The 18,168-nt window shown below is 52.9% G+C and overlaps 1 protein-coding gene across 1 annotated transcript in view; it reads left to right on the top strand.

Annotated features, from left to right (window-relative positions):
• The window catches only part of HDAC4 (histone deacetylase 4), a 286,639-nt gene that overhangs the window by 121,682 nt on the left and 146,789 nt on the right, over positions 1–18,168 (top strand). The window contains exon 3 of the mRNA XM_079924568.1: positions 14,770–14,841. Within this exon, the coding sequence (XP_079780694.1) occupies positions 14,770–14,841 (72 nt within the window). The remainder of the gene's footprint in view (positions 1–14,769; positions 14,842–18,168) is intronic.

Genomic DNA, 18,168 nt, shown 5'->3' with positions numbered 1-18,168 from the left:
CCGGTGTCAGTCAGGGGTGCTTTACTCAGGGAGCCTCGTCGCATCCTGTCAGTCCTGTGAGGTGAAGCCATTCACCAATTTTACAGATGTGGAAAATGAGGTTAGGTTGTCGGTGTGAGGTCAGGGGCACCCAGGAGCAGATCTGGGCTTTGGTGCCCGGTCTCTACACTCACAGTCAGAACCTCGGCGCCAGCCACCAGGGTGCCCGGGACTCCCCGGCAATCGCGCAGAAACCACAGGCTGAAAAGAATGCAAAGGACAGAAACCCGTATCCTGTCACTGACATCAGCGCAGTTAACATCTCACAGCAAATTGCTGCTCCTGTCAGTACCTCTATTTTTAGAAGGTTAAATAGAACACGATAGAGTGTAATCAGTGTATTTTTAGAAACTGAAGTTTGTGTTGTATAAAAATGGTTATAAGAGGAATAATGATAAGGTTTAGTTCGTCTTGACTTGGGGGAAGCTGTGCTCTGTAGAGTATATCCGTATTGCGTGTAACAAAAATGTAACAGTGATTTCTACGGCTTGTCTACCATCTTTTCAGAAGACCCAGGAAAGCCAGTTTTGTTGGAGGAAGGGGTGTGCTGGGGTGTTTTTGCATTAGATAATAATGGTGAAATTCTCTTGCGTGCGTGGACACCTTTGAATAACCGGCCGCCTCGTGCAGTGGGAGCCCGTCCTCTAGGCTACGAGGGGCACGTGCGAGGCGTGGAGCAGGTGACGGTGGGGCTGTGGCTGCACGAACCTGCCTGGGAGACCGGAAGGCTCTCTGCGCATCAGCTAAGATGCTGACAGCTGTGCATCTGCAGGGCGTGACTTGTGTGCCCAGCTCTTGTTTCTGTGAAGTTATCTTTTAAAAAGTTAAGACGGTGGATCTAATTTTAAGAACAACGTGCTGTATGTTATTAGGCAGTACGGAAATGAGAGAAAGTCGAGCTTCCCGAGACGGTTCAAAGCTCATGTTGCAGGCCCCCCGCCCTCCACGGTGCCCCTCAGCCGGCGTCCACTCACCGCTGGCGCATCTGTGAGCTCCACGCTCCAGAAGGACCGTGTGCCCGTGAGGAGGCCCATTGCAGGCTCTTGGGCTGCACTTGTCAGTTGAGATGCGATGTGGGGTGCACGGGGGAGGGGTGGAGGGGGCACCATGTGGACGGAGGAAGCCTGTTTCCCAGTCCCAGATCCGGCAGCTTTTCTCCTGGCGCCACTCACGAGCCAGTCGGCTGCTGTCTTCCTTTGGCCGTGACCCCCGGCAGCAGGGCCCGCCTGAACGTGGCAGTCGGATGTCAGGCCCCTTCCCGTCCAGGGCCGCAGAGCAGGGCGGCGTTGGGGAGGAGGCTTCTTTCCCGGCCCCCTCAGGGCCGGCGCCCTTGAGATTTTCCCTTTTCCTGGTGGAGGGTCACACGTCAGTGCTGAGCATGAGCCCCGGAACCATCGGGAAGGACTGTGGTGCTGCCCCGCCACGCCTGCAATCGAGTGCCTTCTGTTCGGCGCCTGATGGAGCTCCTGGGGGCTGGCAGTGGGGACAGGCAGCCACCGTGCGGAGCTGCCCTGACAGCCGCCGGGAGGGCGGGCGGTTCTCGGGCCACACGACACGCGTGTCTGGTCACAACTGCCCAATCTCCAATTCACTGTCACCCCGCTGGTTCTGGTGAGGAGGCCCAGGGTCTCTGGAGACCTGGGTGCCGAGGGTGAAATGGTGTCACGAGTTGCACGTCTCCTCCGTCCCGCGGTCCTTGCGGGCAGGCCTGCCGTCAGCGCGGGGCTGCCAGCACCTGAGGCGGGGCCCGGAGCACACTGGGCTCCTGGCGGTGCGCTGACCAGAGAAATGGAGCTAAGCCAGGGCGGTCCACGTAACTGGAGGCCGTACGTGCGGCCCGGTGGGAAGCGTGCAGCGTCCTCACGGTGGCCCGTGCTCAGGCTGCCCTGGCGGACACCTGCTCGGCCACAGGGCATGGCCGGGTCTCGTCCTCCAGACGAGGGTTAAGTTCTAAAATGAAGAGCCTCTGTAGGATTGTGCATTTCAGAAAGGCACGAGAGAAACTAAAACCAGCAAGATCCATGAAACATACTTTCTCCGCTGGTGTGTATTTTAAGAACCGTTTCCTGACAAAAGACTTCTGGGTGGGGTAGGTGTCATCTAATATCCAGTTCTTTTTTTATTTCTTTAGCAGCTCAGCTAGAGAACTTAGTAGTTCAGAAGTCTGCAGCCCCACCCAAGATGCTGAGAGTCTGGATGGCAGAAATTAGCACAGCAGTAAAGATGCTGCTAAGGACGGGAAACTTACAAACTGGCAAAATGAGTGGAATAAACCACATGCGAATATTTATTTACTTGAATTTTGAGCCACTGACAAATCCTGAACTTTTCTTTTTTTCTGAGAAAGTCATAAAGAAAGGAGCAGAGGGGGTTTCGAAGTTCTGTTTGCTCTTCAGAGTAGGTCTCTTAGAGCCAGCAAGGCCAGCGATCTGTGTTCGTCATCTCCCGCCTCTCCCCGCGCACGCGTGAGCCCACCGCAGTCCCCTCTGTGTCCTTCATGCTCCGAGAGGGGCCTTGCCTTCCAGCCACCCACCTCCCATCTGGCCGGAAGTCCTGACGGATCACCTTCAAAGTAGATCGCAAATCAGACCGTTGCTCCCAGCTCCATGGCCACCGTTCTCCTCCAGGCCTCAGAGACAGCCTCCCAGCTCTTCTTCCTGCTTCTGTCCCCTCTTCGGTCCCTCCTGGCCCTGGTCAATACTCTCTGCCTCCAGGCCTGGGGCCCCCCTGACCCTGTCTCTCTCACTGAGACCCGGTTACTCAGCTCCACTGCCTGGGACCCACCAAGTTTGTTCCACCTCAGGGCCTTTGCACGTGCTGTCCCCATGCCTAGGATGCTCTTGGGATAGTTTACACGGCTGCTTCTCACCTGCCATTCAGGCACTGCTCAGATGTCTCCACCTCCCAAGGACCTATCTGAGGAATAACCCCCATCACATCCCGCTCAGCACATGATCCCACACGACCTGTTTATGTGTGTCACCTCCTCTTCACTAGTGGCAGTTTGGGGTGCTGGAACTCGATGTCACTCGAGGCTGTATCCCCTGGAATGAGGACAATCGCTCCATGACTCGTTCAGTAAAATTTGCTGAATGACTGAGTGATGTGATTTGGACCTTGTGTCTTGGTGGGTCAGCGCTTAGAGGCAGAACTTCCTGACCTTGATCAAGACAACCGTCACCATCTCTCTTGCTGACTTTCTTCATCTTTAAAATGCGGACAATAATAGTATTTATGCCATTCGTTTCCTGGTGAGGACTGACCGAGCTGATGTGAAGGAAGGACTTGGACGGGTACCTGACCCCTAATCAGTGCCTGTTACTGGTTAGCTGTTATTTCTAAGTTAGAAGGCAAACCTGACCGATGGTGTTGAGGAGCTGGCCAGAACAGTGGTTTAGAAACAATGAACTATATCCACACTAAATATCGTCCTAAAGAGAGCTGGGGAGAAAGTCTCTCCACCCAAGGTGCTGTGGCCACTGCACACATCAGCAGACGTCAGCCGGGGGGACACGAGGGCCGCGTGTCCCTGGGGCAGCTGCTGCTGCGTCAGTCCGGCCTCTCTCAGTCCCTCTGGGCCCTCCCATTGCAGTAAAGGGAAAGGGCAAAGGAGCCCTTTTTCGAGACAAAGAACTAGCAGTGCTTTCGAGTCCGACGTGGCCGGGAGGGTGAGTAGGGCCGCAGCTCGGGTGTCCATGTTGCCCGGGCCTCCGGGGCACGCTCCCCACAAACGCTCTCCAGCCACACTGTGAACTTGCCTGCGCGGACTTGTTCCAAGTGGCCGTTTGGGGTTTATTGTTTTGAGTTAGTGACTCATTTCTCGTGAGCTGCTTACTAACATGTACCTCTTTTCCGGCTTCCTGTCACTTAACCACAAACACCTCTCAGCTAATCTTTAATGCTCAGCAGTGTGGAAAGTGTGTGGGGAGCTGGTCATCCAGCCAGTGGTTTTAGTGGCGGACTCACAGTTTCAGGAGATGCTTTGCCCCATCAGGCGTCTTGCTGTGGGATGAGATGTGTGTTCTCTGTGCAGGCGGGACTGCCCGCTAGCATCACAGAGGGACAGATGAGGTGGGAGGGGCACATTTTGTATCTTTTTCTTTATTTACTTTATTTCATCTACTCCTGTGTCAGTTTACCTCTCCACTGAACACATGAGGAAACTGAGGCTGGGTTGAAACGACATGATCACTAATGAAGCTTTGCGTGTTGGGGAAGCCAGGCCTGTCCGAGCCCGAGTCCCCCGGGGCCACACGGCCTCCTTCCCGGGAGAGGTCTGCTCCGTCTGTGAGGGGATGAACTCAGGTGGGAGCTTTGCTCACTGGACTGCTCGGCAGTTAACAGGTGTTGGTTCAGAAGGTGGGACAGCGGCAGAAAACAGTGGTGGTGGGATTGCCTGTGGATTTTCACAGGCGTGTGGGTTGGTCTGAGCAACCAGAGGAAGCGTGGTTATGGACAAGTGGGCTTCAGAGCTAGTTTTCAGCCTTTGCCGGTAACTGTGCTACTTCTCGTCATTACTGATGTGAGCCGGGGGTATCTGTCCAGAAAGCTAGTTTGCGTCAGCGCAGAGATGCGGGTCCACTGCGTGCTCGTGTGCGGGGCTCCCATGGGACTCTGTGGTCCGTTATTTGTTACACAGAGTCTGAGAAATCTGCACCTTTTGCATCCGAGGTTCTTTCCCCTCCTGCGTGTCCAGAGCTGTACCAACGGCTTTGGAATGACTCACTCAGTTATGTCCTCCCCAGGGGGCAGATGGACAGCGTCTCTGGAGCAGAGACGGATCTGTTTTCAAAGGCGGGCAAGGACATTTTCTCCTGATTTTCTAAGTCTCTTATTAACGGTTGAGCTGGGCCGGGCCACGCGATGGGGACAGCTGAGAGCTGTCAGCTCACTAGGGAGGGGGGAGGAGGGGCAGACCGTCCCTGGAGGACCATCTGAAAGGCAGCTGAGAAACTCCCCTCAGGAAAGGCTGCCCAGGACCGGGGAGAACAGAGCCGGCCTTTGTCTGGCCTCCCAGGGCACAGCGGCCTGGGCTCCAGCGCTGCCCACCCGCGAAGCTGTTTTCTTAACTCTCTCCCTCGCACATCCCTCCCTGGCCCTCGCTCCTTCCCGCGGTGCAGCTCCGAGCTGGACCTGGGACCTGGGGACCGGAAAGAGCCTGCTTCGCCCCGGGCAGCTGTGGTCGAGGCCCCTCCTGGTGGCCCGTGGTCACACTCGCTGTGTGTCGTTCCTCACTACCAGAGCTTTCCGGTCTGTGGGTCGTATCTCAGATCGGTGAGGGCCGGTCCGCCCTCGCCAGGGCTGAGTTCTGCCTGACACCAGCTGGGGCCTGTGTCCTGCCCACGGTCACATCTCAGATGCTCAGGACCCGTCTGTTGGGCCGAACGTGAGCCGGGAGTGTTTGCTTGCTTGCACGGCTAGGGGCTGGTAATAAACTGGAGGTTGGTAGGAATGTTGCTGAGAGAACCAGTTAGACTGATGGGCTGGTGGCTGTGAAGCGAGGACAGATGCTTAGGAACAGGAAGGGAGGGGCTTGTCTTGGCATCTCTCGAAAACTCTTATCATGAAAAATTTTTTTAAAAAAGATGAACTGCAGTCCATATAGTGAGATCCCCTGTGCCCATAGAAACACTGAGCTTTCTGACCATTCCCACTTCATCAGGTGCCCCCTCTCCAAGCTTTATCCCCTGGAGAATTTAAAACAAGCCCCAGATGCCACACCATTTTCCCATAAATACTTCAGTGTGTGTTTCTAACAGGTACAATCCCATTGTCACACTCAACAAAATGAACAATAATTCCCAACTATCATCTTATACCCAAGCTGTGTCCATGTTTGCTCGTTGTCTTTAAAGGAGTCTCGGTGCTGTCATGTGTTCAAATCAGGATGCAAACCCGGGACTGAGGGACGGCTCTGCAGGGTTTACTCTGTAGCGGCTCACCTACCCGTCCCGAGGAGCTGGGACTTTTGCCCTTCGATTTTGTCCTTCCACACCTGACTGATCAGAGCCTCCTGGGGCCTTTGAACCTGTTCCTTTAAACACGTATTTCCTATAAACTGGTAGCTGGAGCTAGATTTGATTTCCAGGGGAAGGACAAGAAAACCTCAAAGATCAGCCCTGACCTTTGCAAAGTCTGCCTGTTTTTCCTGAAGGAAAAGTATTGCCTAGAGAAAAAGGGTCTAGCTTCCATTTTCATTTTCTCTGATAAACACACGTAAACTGTATTGGACGTGCGTGCCTCAGGAATTCATAACGCTTAGCTCATTAAAGTTTAATTCATATTAATGGGTACACACAAGCTTTATTATAGAACTTTGCTATGTTTCCACAGCTTGCATGATGAGGAAGAGAAGCATTTAATGGACTGAGATGCTGGAGGCTCTTAGCAGAACTCACAGGGGAGGTGCCCGTCTGGTCCGCCTGAGTGTATGCAGCACCTGAGTGGTGCCGGTATCAGTCCGGCGGGGGCTTTGTTGGATGTGGCTCTGAAGGAGGGTGGAGGATGCCAGAGGGATGGGGGGCCCTTCAGCAAAGGACGCGGGAAGCAGAGGGGAGGGAGGCCAGGTGCTGGGGGGAGTTTGAGACCCCCTGCGGTGTCAGGGGAAGGGCCCTGGGGAAATATGAGTATTTTGCTGACCTGATGAATCATTTCCGTTTGTGACATTTCAGTGTACTGAGCCCCCTTTTATGATTTAAATGAACAAGAGGGTCAAGCTTCCAGTAGGAGGGTTCCACAGGTCCACAGGTCTGGTGCAGGGAATGCTGGCCTCACCTGAGCGTCCCGGGACACCCCCGAGAGCTCTGCACAGACTCACATGACATGAGAGGGCCCCGGGTGGGGGTCAGCGGGCGAGCCTGGCCTGCAGACCCTGCCCTGTGCTCCCATCCTGGCGGCCAGGCCTCCGAGCAGCTGGCTGGTCCTTTCCATCTTCGTTCAGGCAGGGTCAGCACCTTTCACCAGGCGCGAGAACTGCGTACTTTTCCGTCATTCTTATAAAGGGTAACCGATTTTTAAAAAACTTTCTTTCCATCGAGGGTTTTTTAAATTAATTAATTAATTAGTTTATTAACATCTTTATTGGAGTATAATTGCTTTACAATGGTGTGTTCGTTTCTGCTGTATAACAAAGTGAGTCGCTATGCATATACATATATCCCCATATCTCCTCCCTCTCGCGTCTCCCTCCCACCCTCCCTATCCCACCCCTCTAGGTGGTCACAAAGCACCGAGCTGATCTCCCTGTGCTATGCGGCTGCTTCCCACTAGCTATCTATTTTACATTCGGTAGTGTGTATGTGTCCATGACACTCTCTCACTTCTTCCCAGCTTCCCCTTCCCCCTCCCCGTGTCCTCAAGTCCATTCTCTAGTAGGTTTGACTCTTTATTCCCGTCCTGCCCCTAGGTTCTTCAGAACCAGTTTTTTTTGTTTTTGTTTTTTAGATTCCATATATATGTGTTAGCATACGGTATTTGTTTTTCTCTTTCTGACTTACTTCACTCTGTATGACAGACTCTAGGTCCATCCACCTCACTACAAATAACTCAATTTTGTTTCTTTTTATGGCTGAGTAGTATTCCATTGTATATATGTGCCACATCTTCTTTATCCATTCATCTGTTGATGGACACTTAGGTTGCTTCCATGTCCTGGCTATTGTAAATAGAGCTGCAATGAACATTGGGGTACATGACTCTCTTTTTTTAAAACAAAAAAATATATATATATATATTTTTAATTTAATTAATTAATTTATTTATGGCTGTGTTGGGTCTTCATTGCTGCATGCGGGCTTTCTCTAGTTGCGGCGAGCGGGGGCTACTCTTCGTTGCGGTGCGTGGGCTTCTTATTGCGGTGGCTTCTCTTGTCGCAGAGCATGGGCTCTAGGCACATGGGCTTCAGTAGTTGTGGCACGTGGGCTTCAGTAGTTGTGGCTCAAGGGCTCTAGAGCACAGGCTCAGTAGTTGTGACGCATGGGCTCAGTAGTTGTGGCTTGCAGGCTGTAGAGCACAGGCTCAGTAGTTGTGGCTCACAGGCTCTAGAGTGCAGGCTCGGTAGTTGTGATGCACAGGCTTAGCTGCTCCGCAGCATGTAGGATCTTCCCGGACCAGGGCTCGAACTCATGTCCCCTGCATTGGCAGGAGGATTCTTAACCACTGCACCACCAGGGAAGCCCTACATGACTCTTGGATTACGGTTTTCTCAGGGTATATGCCCCATGGGGGGGTGGCTGGCTCGTATGGTAGTTCTATTTTTAGTTTTTTCAGGAACCTCCATACTGTTCTCCATCAAGTTTTACAGTAGCACACACACAGCAACGCAAATATCACCACCGCAGGAATTCTGCCTTTCCTCCTTAAGTTGGTGTGTAGGGACCCGGGGCTTCTGTCCTGCAGGATCAGCCCTCGAAGTGGCCCCAAATGAGGGAGCTCAGCGCCTCCGCCCCCCAGCACTGGTCTCCCCAGGCCTGGCCCACGTGCGGCTCCAGATCTGAAAGCCTCCTGCTTCTCGACTGAGGCCCCATGTCCAGGAAACGGGGCCACCTCACCCTCCAGACCCTCATCACAGACGTACAGGAGCCTTAAGGATCCGGGCGGCAGAGGGAAAACCCAGACTCAGACATCTGTTAGGGCGGAACCCCCTTTCCTTTGCAGACCTTCTGGCAAGTTCTCTGTAAGATCTGAATTCACGACAGATCAGAAGGAAGAGGAAACGGGGTGAAGGGGAGGCATACCATCATTCTTACTGCGAGAAAATATTCCAGCTTCTCCCCAGGCCCCGGGAAGCCCTCAAGATAAGAATTAATTCTCACACAAGCCTTCAAAGATGAGTCTGGGAAATGCAGACCGAGGGCCTGGCCTCCCGCCCGCCCCCCTGACACCAGCTGCAGTTCTGGCTGAGCCCTGCCCCTCTGTACCCGGGCTTCTGCTTCCTCCCTTGGGACCCAAAACTGGGCTGCCCTCTGTCCCCGGTGTTCCCACTACCTCCTTGGGAGCAGGTCCACTCGTACTAACTCCTGAGAAGTCGTGCGGCGAGGAAAGCTCGGGCCTTTTCACAAGTGTGGGCAGTGTGTAGTGGCTTTCTTCCAAAGAATGTCACATGGAAAGAATGCCACAGGTCTTACTGTGCAGAGACCTGATGGACACACCTCTGCCGGGTGGTCAAGGTCAGCATCAGTGGGTGCGCCATGTCGGTGGGATGTGGTGCCACAGGATGGACGTGGCACTTCCCCTCTGTGGTCTTCTTGCTAAACACACAGCCCTGGTCCAATCAGGAGCACATCAGACAATCCCAATTGAGGGGCATTCGACAAACCACCTGACCCGTACTCCTCCACTGCCAAGGTCATCAAAAACAAGGAACGTGCTAGGAACCATCACAGCCCAGAGGAGGCTGAGGGGAGGTGATGACTGAATGTCATGCAGGGTCCTGGGTGGGGTCCTGGGACGGCAAGAGAGCACTAGGGGACAGCCAAGGAAACCTGAGAGAAGCATGGACTTCAGTTAACGACACCCCAGACATACTAATGTAGGATGTTCATCACAGGGGAAGCAGGGTGCAGAGTATGTGAGGACTCTCTGTACTTTTTAAATTTTTCTGTAAATCCACACCTGTTCTAAAATAAAAGGCTTGTATGATAAAAAGGGACAGGAAAATGGGCTGGAATGAAGACTTTGAGTTATTACTGCTGCCAAATACCGAAGATTCCGCGGCCGCCGGTCTGGAAACAGCTCTGTGAGAAGGATGAGGTGTGCGTGCCCTGCTGTCATATCAAGTGGGTGACAGGCAGCCTCGTCACCCCCATTTCATTTTGGTGACCTACATCGAAGAAGCCCCACTAAGCACATTTTATAATATTAATTTTCCAGCTCTTTTATGCACCTGACAAAAGAACAAGTGTGGAACTAAGGCTGGCATGTGTGGCTAGGGCTCCAACTCTCTGGAATCAAAAGTAGAAAAGATTTCAGGCCGCACTCGAATCCCCTATATCTGTACGACTTAGTTCCTTTCCTTTGCCTCAGAACTCACTGGACACAACCAAGTCGGTTTATCCCAGGAATGCAGGTTGGTTTGACATGAGAAAAGGAAGTTACCAGATGAAAGGGGAAATTATGTAACAATATGAATCGATACAGAAAAGCTTCATAAAGTTAAGCACACATACATGATTTTAAAGTAGCCTTTGCAAAGTAGAAATAGAAGGGACTTTGCTTAACTTAATAAAGTTATCTGTCAGAAACTTACAGCAAGTGTTATACTTACGCTAGGTGAAGTATTGAAAACATTCCCAGTAAGATCAGAAACAAGACAGGGGTGTCCTCTTTTGCTATTTCCATTCAATAATGTACCATAGATGTGAGCTGTAGAATAAGGCAAGAAAAAGAAAGGAAAAGCATCAGGTCTGGAGAGGAAGAACAAACTGTCATTATCGTAGGTGACATGATTCTGCATGTAGAAAATTCAGACTAACTTCAGGTAAGCGATTAGAATGAATATGAGTTTAACCAGATGCTATAGCACCAAGCCAATATATAAAACTTGATTGTATTTCTGTATATCAGCAGAGAGCAATTGACATTGAAAATACTATCTATAATATTTTACTTAAAACATCAAATGTCTGGTAATAAATCTAAAGGTGGTCAAGATCTCTACACTCACAATTCTAAAACAGTTTTGAGAGAAATAAAATGAAGTGATATTCCGTTCCATGTTCATGGATTGGGAGACATAATAGTGTTAATATTGTCACTTGCCTCTTCTTCCAGAGAAGATTCTATGAACTCTTTTGCTGTTTTCTAGAAATTTTAGAAGATTGAACCTGCAAAGTGGGGAATTACAACTATGATATGCTTTCATTTCTTTTTCTCCCTCCTTTTCTTTTTTTTTTTTTTCTGCTGTTTTCCTATCTTTCTCAACTTTCTTCCCTCTCTTTCTTTCTTAATCCAGATGAGGGCAAATTCCTAGGGGTTGTGGGGGGACTCGGTCTTGGTGACTGGAAGGCCTGGTTGACGGCACAGGTCTGGCTAAGTACCAGAGTACAGAGTACAAGGCCCAGTTCAGGCTTGTGTCTGGCCTAGTTGCAACAGAGCCAGGTTCTGGGGTGCTAAGTACCTGATCTCGCGGACATTGCTCAGCCCTGCAGGGCTGCTTTCCCATGTGTAAAGGCGGGGAATAGGCCAGAAGAGTTGCGAGTTAGGTTCCTTTGGCTCCAAAGGCTACGATTCTAGTTAGAGACACCTACCCTGCCCATCACACTGAATTACAGCCAAGCGTTGCTTTTAAGTTGGACCCCATCGTCTCTAAGTGGGCCGTGCTGTTTCTGTGCGAGCGTGATCACGTGTCCGCTGCCGTCCCGTGTGCCACCGTGTGCGTTGTGGTCACTCACGGAAGAGTCATGTGGTGAGGGAGACACGGAGGACCCTCGTGCTCCCTGCTTCTCTTCCGCATGTGTGCTCCTCCGCCAGCTCCCTGCGCCAAATAAAATGCCGCTTGAGGACACGAAGTACCGCAGTCCCATGCAGCGATGTTTCCAAAATTAGACTCTGAAGTGGAGAGGGGTTAGGGCGGAAGCCTGCTTGCAGGGGTGTTCCGCGGGCCGAGAGGAGGCCGTGCTCCCATCCCTTCTCCTTGGTTCCTTGCGTTGCTTTCTTGGCTGCTCTGTGCTCCGTGGCTACGTGGTCACGTGCTGGTGGCGCTTACGTCTGGGCTCTAAGCCGTCTTCCCCGGCCCTTGTAGCCCCTGCCCCTTCAAACGCGGTTTCTCTGTCCCTGCTCTGTTCTGGGATTTTGTCCAGCTTCACAGCCTCAGGTTTGTTTTGTGAGCCCTGTGATACGCAATTGGACGTGTAAGGCCCTCGGTGGTATTTGTCACCAGCTCTGGTCCCCGTGACACGGAGCAACAATGCTGCATCACATCTGTCCCCACAGCTGACGTTCGTGCCTCAAACTGTCGTGTACGTGCTGAGCAGCCCCTGCCGCGCAGGGCCCTGCTACAGGTGTCCGTGGACTTGGTATATCTTCCCTCCATGTTTAGATCTGAATCCTCCAGGGACTCGAGAGGGCCCTGCATGCCTCCGTGTTCTCAGACTGGGTCTTCACCCTGTGATGTCAGGGTCCTCACCGTGTGCCCGGGGCCGCACACCCGGGCCTGCCAGCCTCGAGCACCCAGACCAGCTAGCGGGAGACTCCGGGGCCGGGACTGGGAGGCTGGTGTTATCGTCCCTTCTCTGGCCTCGTCTCCCGGTGCCCGGTCCCTTCTTGGTTCAGGTCTCTGCCCAGTGCCGTTCTATCTACTGCCTTCTGTGAAAAGACCTCTTACTGTTTGGCTTCTGTGATCCTCCATTCAGAGTGAGGAACGTGCGGTGTGCTGGGGGCGTCAGGGTGGTGGGTGGGGTCTGCAGAGGAGCAGGGCGAGGGACGGGCACGGGCTGCTGGCGGCGTACCCAGCATCACGGGCTCTCGCTACTTGACGCGTCTTCCTGCTTCAGCGTGGCTGAAAGTCGCGTGTTATCCGGCATCATCGGGCCTGTGGCTCTGGAGCAAGTGGACCTGCAGGGCTTGGGGCAGACACAAGCAGCTCGATCCAGACTCCAGAAAGGCCTTCACACGAGCCGGGGTGCAGGCCCAGCGCTACTGCTCCGGCCCGGAAGCTGGAATTTCCTCATTTGCCAAACGAGGCAGCTGTGCTGGTTTCTGGGTTTCTAAACTGTGTCTGGTTCTAGAACTTTGGCTCAGGTGGAAGCTCAAGGAGAACACTGAGGAGGTGACGGTTTTGGGGGGACACGCCAGGTGTGGTGGCACCAGAGGGAACGCCCTGGGCTTGGTCGGACGCAGCTGCAGGGCCGGCAGGGTGGCCCTCTAGCACCCAGCTCCTGGCCCTGCCCTCAGAAAATGGCGGCAGGACTAGGATTTTCAAAAGCCATTTTTGGTGTTTCTGAAAGTATTTACTGTGGGATTAGGATTTTTAAAAATACGTTTAGACTTTCCTGAATCTTCTAGTTCTGAAAATGAAATTTTCATTTCACTTATTCACGCTCAGAAAGAAAGGCTTGAAAGTGCTTTCTATCACTGTCTTGAGGCCCGTTTCTTTTTTTTTTTTTTTTTTTTTTTTTGCGGTACGCGGGCCTCTCACTGTTGCGCCCTCTCCCGTTGCGGAGCACAGGCTCCAGACGCGCAGGCTCAGCGGCCATGGCTCACGGGCCCAGCCGCTCCGCGGCTTGTGGGATCTTCCCGGACCGGGGCACGAACCCGCGTCCCCTGCATCGGCAGGCGGACTCTCAACCACTGCGCCACCAGGGAAGCTCTTGAGGCCCCTTTCTGAGGGGCAGTGAAGGGGCTCACAGGACCTGGCATTAGGCCCGCAGGTCAGCGTCAGACCATGTCAGGGCGGGTCATATGCCTGGAGAGAAACCTTGGTGCAGACGGTCGGGCCTGGTCTGCTTCTGGGCATGAGTGTGGCCCCCAGTCCTCGTCCTGCCTCGGGGAGCCTGGACTGTCCTAACCCCACATATGCCCAGTGCCTTGTGAGCTGCCAGAATGGGGGAGGGGTGGCTGGCTGTGGAGAGGAGACCCCAGATCCCAGCGTTTGAGTCCCCGCGTCGTGGCTCGGGAGTGGCCGGGCGCCGCACGGGAGCAGCTCGTTTTCCCCGAGGGTGTGGGAGCGCGGCTCGCAGGCCTCCCCGCTTCCCTGGGAGGGTCTGCAGTTCTCGGGAGACGCTTTGGGGTCTCCTCGGGGTCATTGTTCTCGTCCTTGGACTTTGAACCTCTCCAGAGACACACACGGGTCATGGAACACTGCATTTGAAGGCTGCCTGAGGTGCTGTCCATTTGGGGCAAAAAGCAGAGTTTTAGTACAGAGTCAGTAGACCTGCGCTCTTAAGTGTTTCTGTCATGATTTGCAAGTCGGCCCGAGGGGGCCGATGGCTGCTCTGGGAAACCAGTGCTTTCTCCGTAAAATCAGTAACGAGTGTGACCGACCACACGTCAGCGTCAGTAATGACGCGCTTGTCCCTGCGGGCGTTCACACCAGTTGTCAGAAGCTAATTTTACACCAAAAGTGTGATTCCTGGAAGTTTTGCCGAAGTTTCCTTCTTGTCGGTCTGAGGGAATGTGGTCTAAAGGCAGCCTGTGCCAGGTGGAGGGGGTGTGGTTTCGGTGCCATCTTTGCAGTCAGAACACGATCGAAAGGTGGACCTGGAAGAAACGATTCCTTCCATTGTGAGAACCTGGCCCAGTGTCTTCCTAAGAGCGGGTTTGTTTGTCTTAGTTTCCTTGACTGTCCCGCAAGCGGGCAACAGCCACGGCTGCCCTCGCCGCCGGAGCCTCCGGGGGCTGTGTCTCTGTGGCCCTCGGGCCCCGGGTCCATATCTGGGAAGAGGATGAGTAACTCTTCTGCCTTCATCTTACTGCTTGTGGTCTCTGCAGAAACGCTGAGTGGTATCAGGTGGCTGCTGAAAAGAAGTAAAAACACAGCAGCTCGGCCGGACGCCCTCAGGCCAGGAATTGGTGTTTGCCATTTTCGAGATGGGGACCGGTTGGGATGTTCGACAAAGGGTCTTTTATTTTCTGACTCCGCAAATAAAAATGACACCGGTCTCCTTTAAAAGTGAGAAGGACATGTGCACTTCCATTGTTTGCAAGGAAGTGCTCCTTGCAGGCCAGGAGTGTAAAGTATTTTAATTGAGATGCGAGCAGTTTCTGAAGCCAAATGCTTTCTCTGTCCTCCAGATGGACTTTCTGGCCGAGACCAGCCGGTGGAGCTGCTCAACCCTGCCCGCGTGAACCACATGCCCGGCTCGGGTAAGTCGGCACGCCCAGCCCTGCTGCGCACCAGGCGCCACAGAAGGGGTGTTTGGGTCTCCGCTGTCCTGGGGGGCTCTGGAGAGAAAGGGGTGGGGTCTCAGGTCCACGGAAGTTGGCTGCTCTTTCCTGGGGTAAAAATAGGCCCCTGGTTTTGGAAATGTAGTGGGCTTCGCTTAATGCCTCCTAAGTAAGTGGCACAGACACGCAGGGCCTTTTTTCTGTCTTGAGCTCCGATGGGGTGTGTCCTTCCCAAAGGTAAGAACTGCTTGTTTTGGGTCTAACTCCAGGCCCTGAGCTGTACGAGAGTCTGGGGGAAGAGCGCTGAGCTTGAGCTGGGGACACTGCAGGGCAGGTCACGCTGGGTCCAGGGCCCCAGGCTCCTCGGGGGAGAGTGAGTCCGTGATGTGTCCTAAGCAGCTTTCCACGTGTAATTGACGAAAAAGCATCAGCCGTGATTAGAAACCTCTCATTCCACATACAATGTTCCTAAATACCATGCCGTGGGCAGTGTTTTCCGAATCCACACGGCCGTGGGAGCTTTTTCTTTTTCTTTTTGTACAACACTAACCCTCCACCTACTGGCCTCCAGGATTTCAACTCAGAGCCCAGATGCCGTTCTTCATGGGCTCCTTCGCCTTGTTGAGACTAAAACGAGCCTCTTGAAGGCCAGGGTGTATGGAAGGGAACCGTTGTCAGCGTTCCACATATGCTCTTAAGCCGGTGTTTTGAGGGCGACACTGCTGGCCCCTTGCTTGCTGTGTCCTGAGGCCTCCGTGTCTGTGGTTTGTTCCTCGCGGCACCTCCTGAACCCCAGCCTTCCTGTCCCCCCTCTGCCCGCTCTCTCTCTCCGTGGGCCGGCCTGGCAGAGGTGGGGGGCACATAGATGCCTGCCTCTGCCCCAGCCCCCGGCTGACCCACCCATCGCCTCACCTTCCCCATCCTCTTCAAAAGAAACCAAAGCTTGAGGCAGGGCTGGAAGTGTCAGAGAAGAGATTTCTTTCTTCGCATAGAGATTCTCTGAAGCCTGCCAGGGATCGCTTTTGGCATCTCCCCGACGCGAAGCTCGGGTTGTTCGTCTGCGGCGCTCCGGCCTCCTGCAGCGGTGCCCACGCCTCTCCCTCACCCTCCACCCACCCGTGGAGCAGCGTACTTGTTAACCGAGGACGCTGGGGGCAGGGCAGGGGAGAGGGCTTGGAAACAGCAGCTGAAGACCAAGATGCTCTCTCTCGTTTGGGCCCCAGCAAGGGAAGCAGTGCTGATTTCCCTTTCTCTTGAGTTCATTTGCCGGTGCCTTGTGTAGCTCGGGCATTTTCAGACAGTTTCCTGGTGCTCGCCCAGTGTGGGATGGAGGAAGAAGCTTTTCAGTAGCTTGATAGACTGTGAAAAGGTGGTTTCCAAGTGAACCAGAAAGTGGGTGGGCTTCAAATTCGTCTTCTGGCTTGAGAAGCGCACCCTGCTGGTTGAGACTTCGTATTGCCTTCCCGGCTCCACGTACAGACCGACCATGGACTGCAGTCCTGGACGGATGGGACCTGGAATCCTGGTGACCCGCTGACCGTGTGACTCTAGGCAAGCCGCCGAGTGTCTCGGTTTTGTTTCCTCGATGAGATAGTAATGCCGACTCCGCAGGATTCTGACAGAGATCAAGTCTACGTGTCTGATTTTTAGTAGTTCCTGGAGAAACGTCATCTCTTAATGTCCTGTGGGCGGGTACTGAACACGCATGGGACGTGGCTGTGACAGTGCTGGTGTTCAGATGCTAGGACAGCCCCTGGGGTCTGTTACACCCCTTCTCTTCTTTTGGGGGAAGTGCCCCACTTGAGAGACGGCATATCGGGGAGGGGGCCCCGGTGAGATTGGAGCCGGTAACACTGCACCTCCAGATTCCATTGGTCAAAGTCAGAGGACGAGGCTGTGCTTGCTGGTGTCATCGGGGGTCAGTGTTTTCAGGGTGACTCTGCTGGGGGGGCGCGATGCCTGTGAGCAGCCGGCAGCAGAAGGAGGGGTGTACACGGGGCTGCGCTCCCCAGGCCGGCTGCGGAGGCTTCTCCGTGAGCTGAGCCTTAGAAGCTGCGGAAGTGAAGGGCATTCTCTACACTCCATTTTTGGTCATTCCAACCACTGTAAATTACGTTCTACAAAGAAATGTGAATCTCAGCTTACGTAATAATTTGAAAATTAGTACAACGATTTCTGTAAAGCCACATTTTTATGATACGGGAGTGGAAACATTTTTAGATGTATTTTTATGTCGATCCCAGTTTGCTGTTGCACATTTTCCAACCATTGAGTTTACTCTTAAGTACTCTTTTGACTCTCGGCAGTCCGAAAACAAACTGATACATGCGTATAATTTGCAGGAATCACTCAGACATTCACCGTGGGAGCTTGTTCCTTTGAATGTACAGCTTTTGCTGTGCGTGGAGGAGTGCCCACGGGGCCCTCCTCTCCTGGATCTCTGCTCATGTCTCGTCTGTTCCTGGCCATTCGTGGCAGCATGCTCGACCATCTTTCTGATAATGGTTCTCTTTAAATACGTTAGTCCTTGTGAAGTCTTACTTCAAATAAAAAAGCACTATTCATACCTTCTATTTTGGGGCCATTTTGACTTGAGACTTGAGGTAATTCCTACAAGAATATCTCTTACTAGAAAAGTTTGTCTTGTAGAAGGAACAGGCTAAAATGCTCTTTATTTTGGATTCATTCTGATTCCTCCACCTTCCCCCTTTTTATATGCAAACAAGCCTTCCCTTCTTTTTGTGTTTCTTTTTTTCTTGTTTTAAAGTTTTTCGCTGTGAAATAGTTCTGTTATAAAAGAGAGAAAACATAACCCTTTGCCTACCACTTAGTTGCAACTTCTTCATTACTCTTGTTCTGTGTGTGCATCATATTTCTTCATTTTTTTTTTTGGGCTAAATGGAGTGTCACAAGTTATGAATGAGGGTACACCATTTCACCCTTCCTGGGAGGTTGTCCTTTTCCTTCCTGGGTGGGGACTTGGGGGCGCAGACAGGGTGGCGGGAGCCGTGGAGGGTTCCCTGGAAGCTCAGAGTTCGGTCGGGAGAGATGGTGGGGCTTGAGGTCAGAGGAAGAGGTGAGAGGTGGCCCTCTAGGAGAGAGATCACACACTTGCCTGTGCCAGCGGACTTGAAAAACACTTCAGTCCTTCATTTCTGAATCACTTTGACTTTTTTGGGAAGTAACATACTTTTTCCCTGATTATAAAAGCAAGGCATGTTTAGTATAGAAAAGAGACATTGTAGTGAGTGTGTAGGATGCTGGTTCCAGACCTGGAAGTTGAGCTCCCTCGGAGCTGGATAGTGT

Source organism: Stenella coeruleoalba (assembly GCF_951394435.1).
Source record: "Stenella coeruleoalba genome assembly, chromosome: 6".
Classification (NCBI taxonomy): Eukaryota; Metazoa; Chordata; class Mammalia; order Artiodactyla; family Delphinidae; genus Stenella; species Stenella coeruleoalba.
This window is presented reverse-complemented; position numbering and strand designations above follow the sequence as displayed.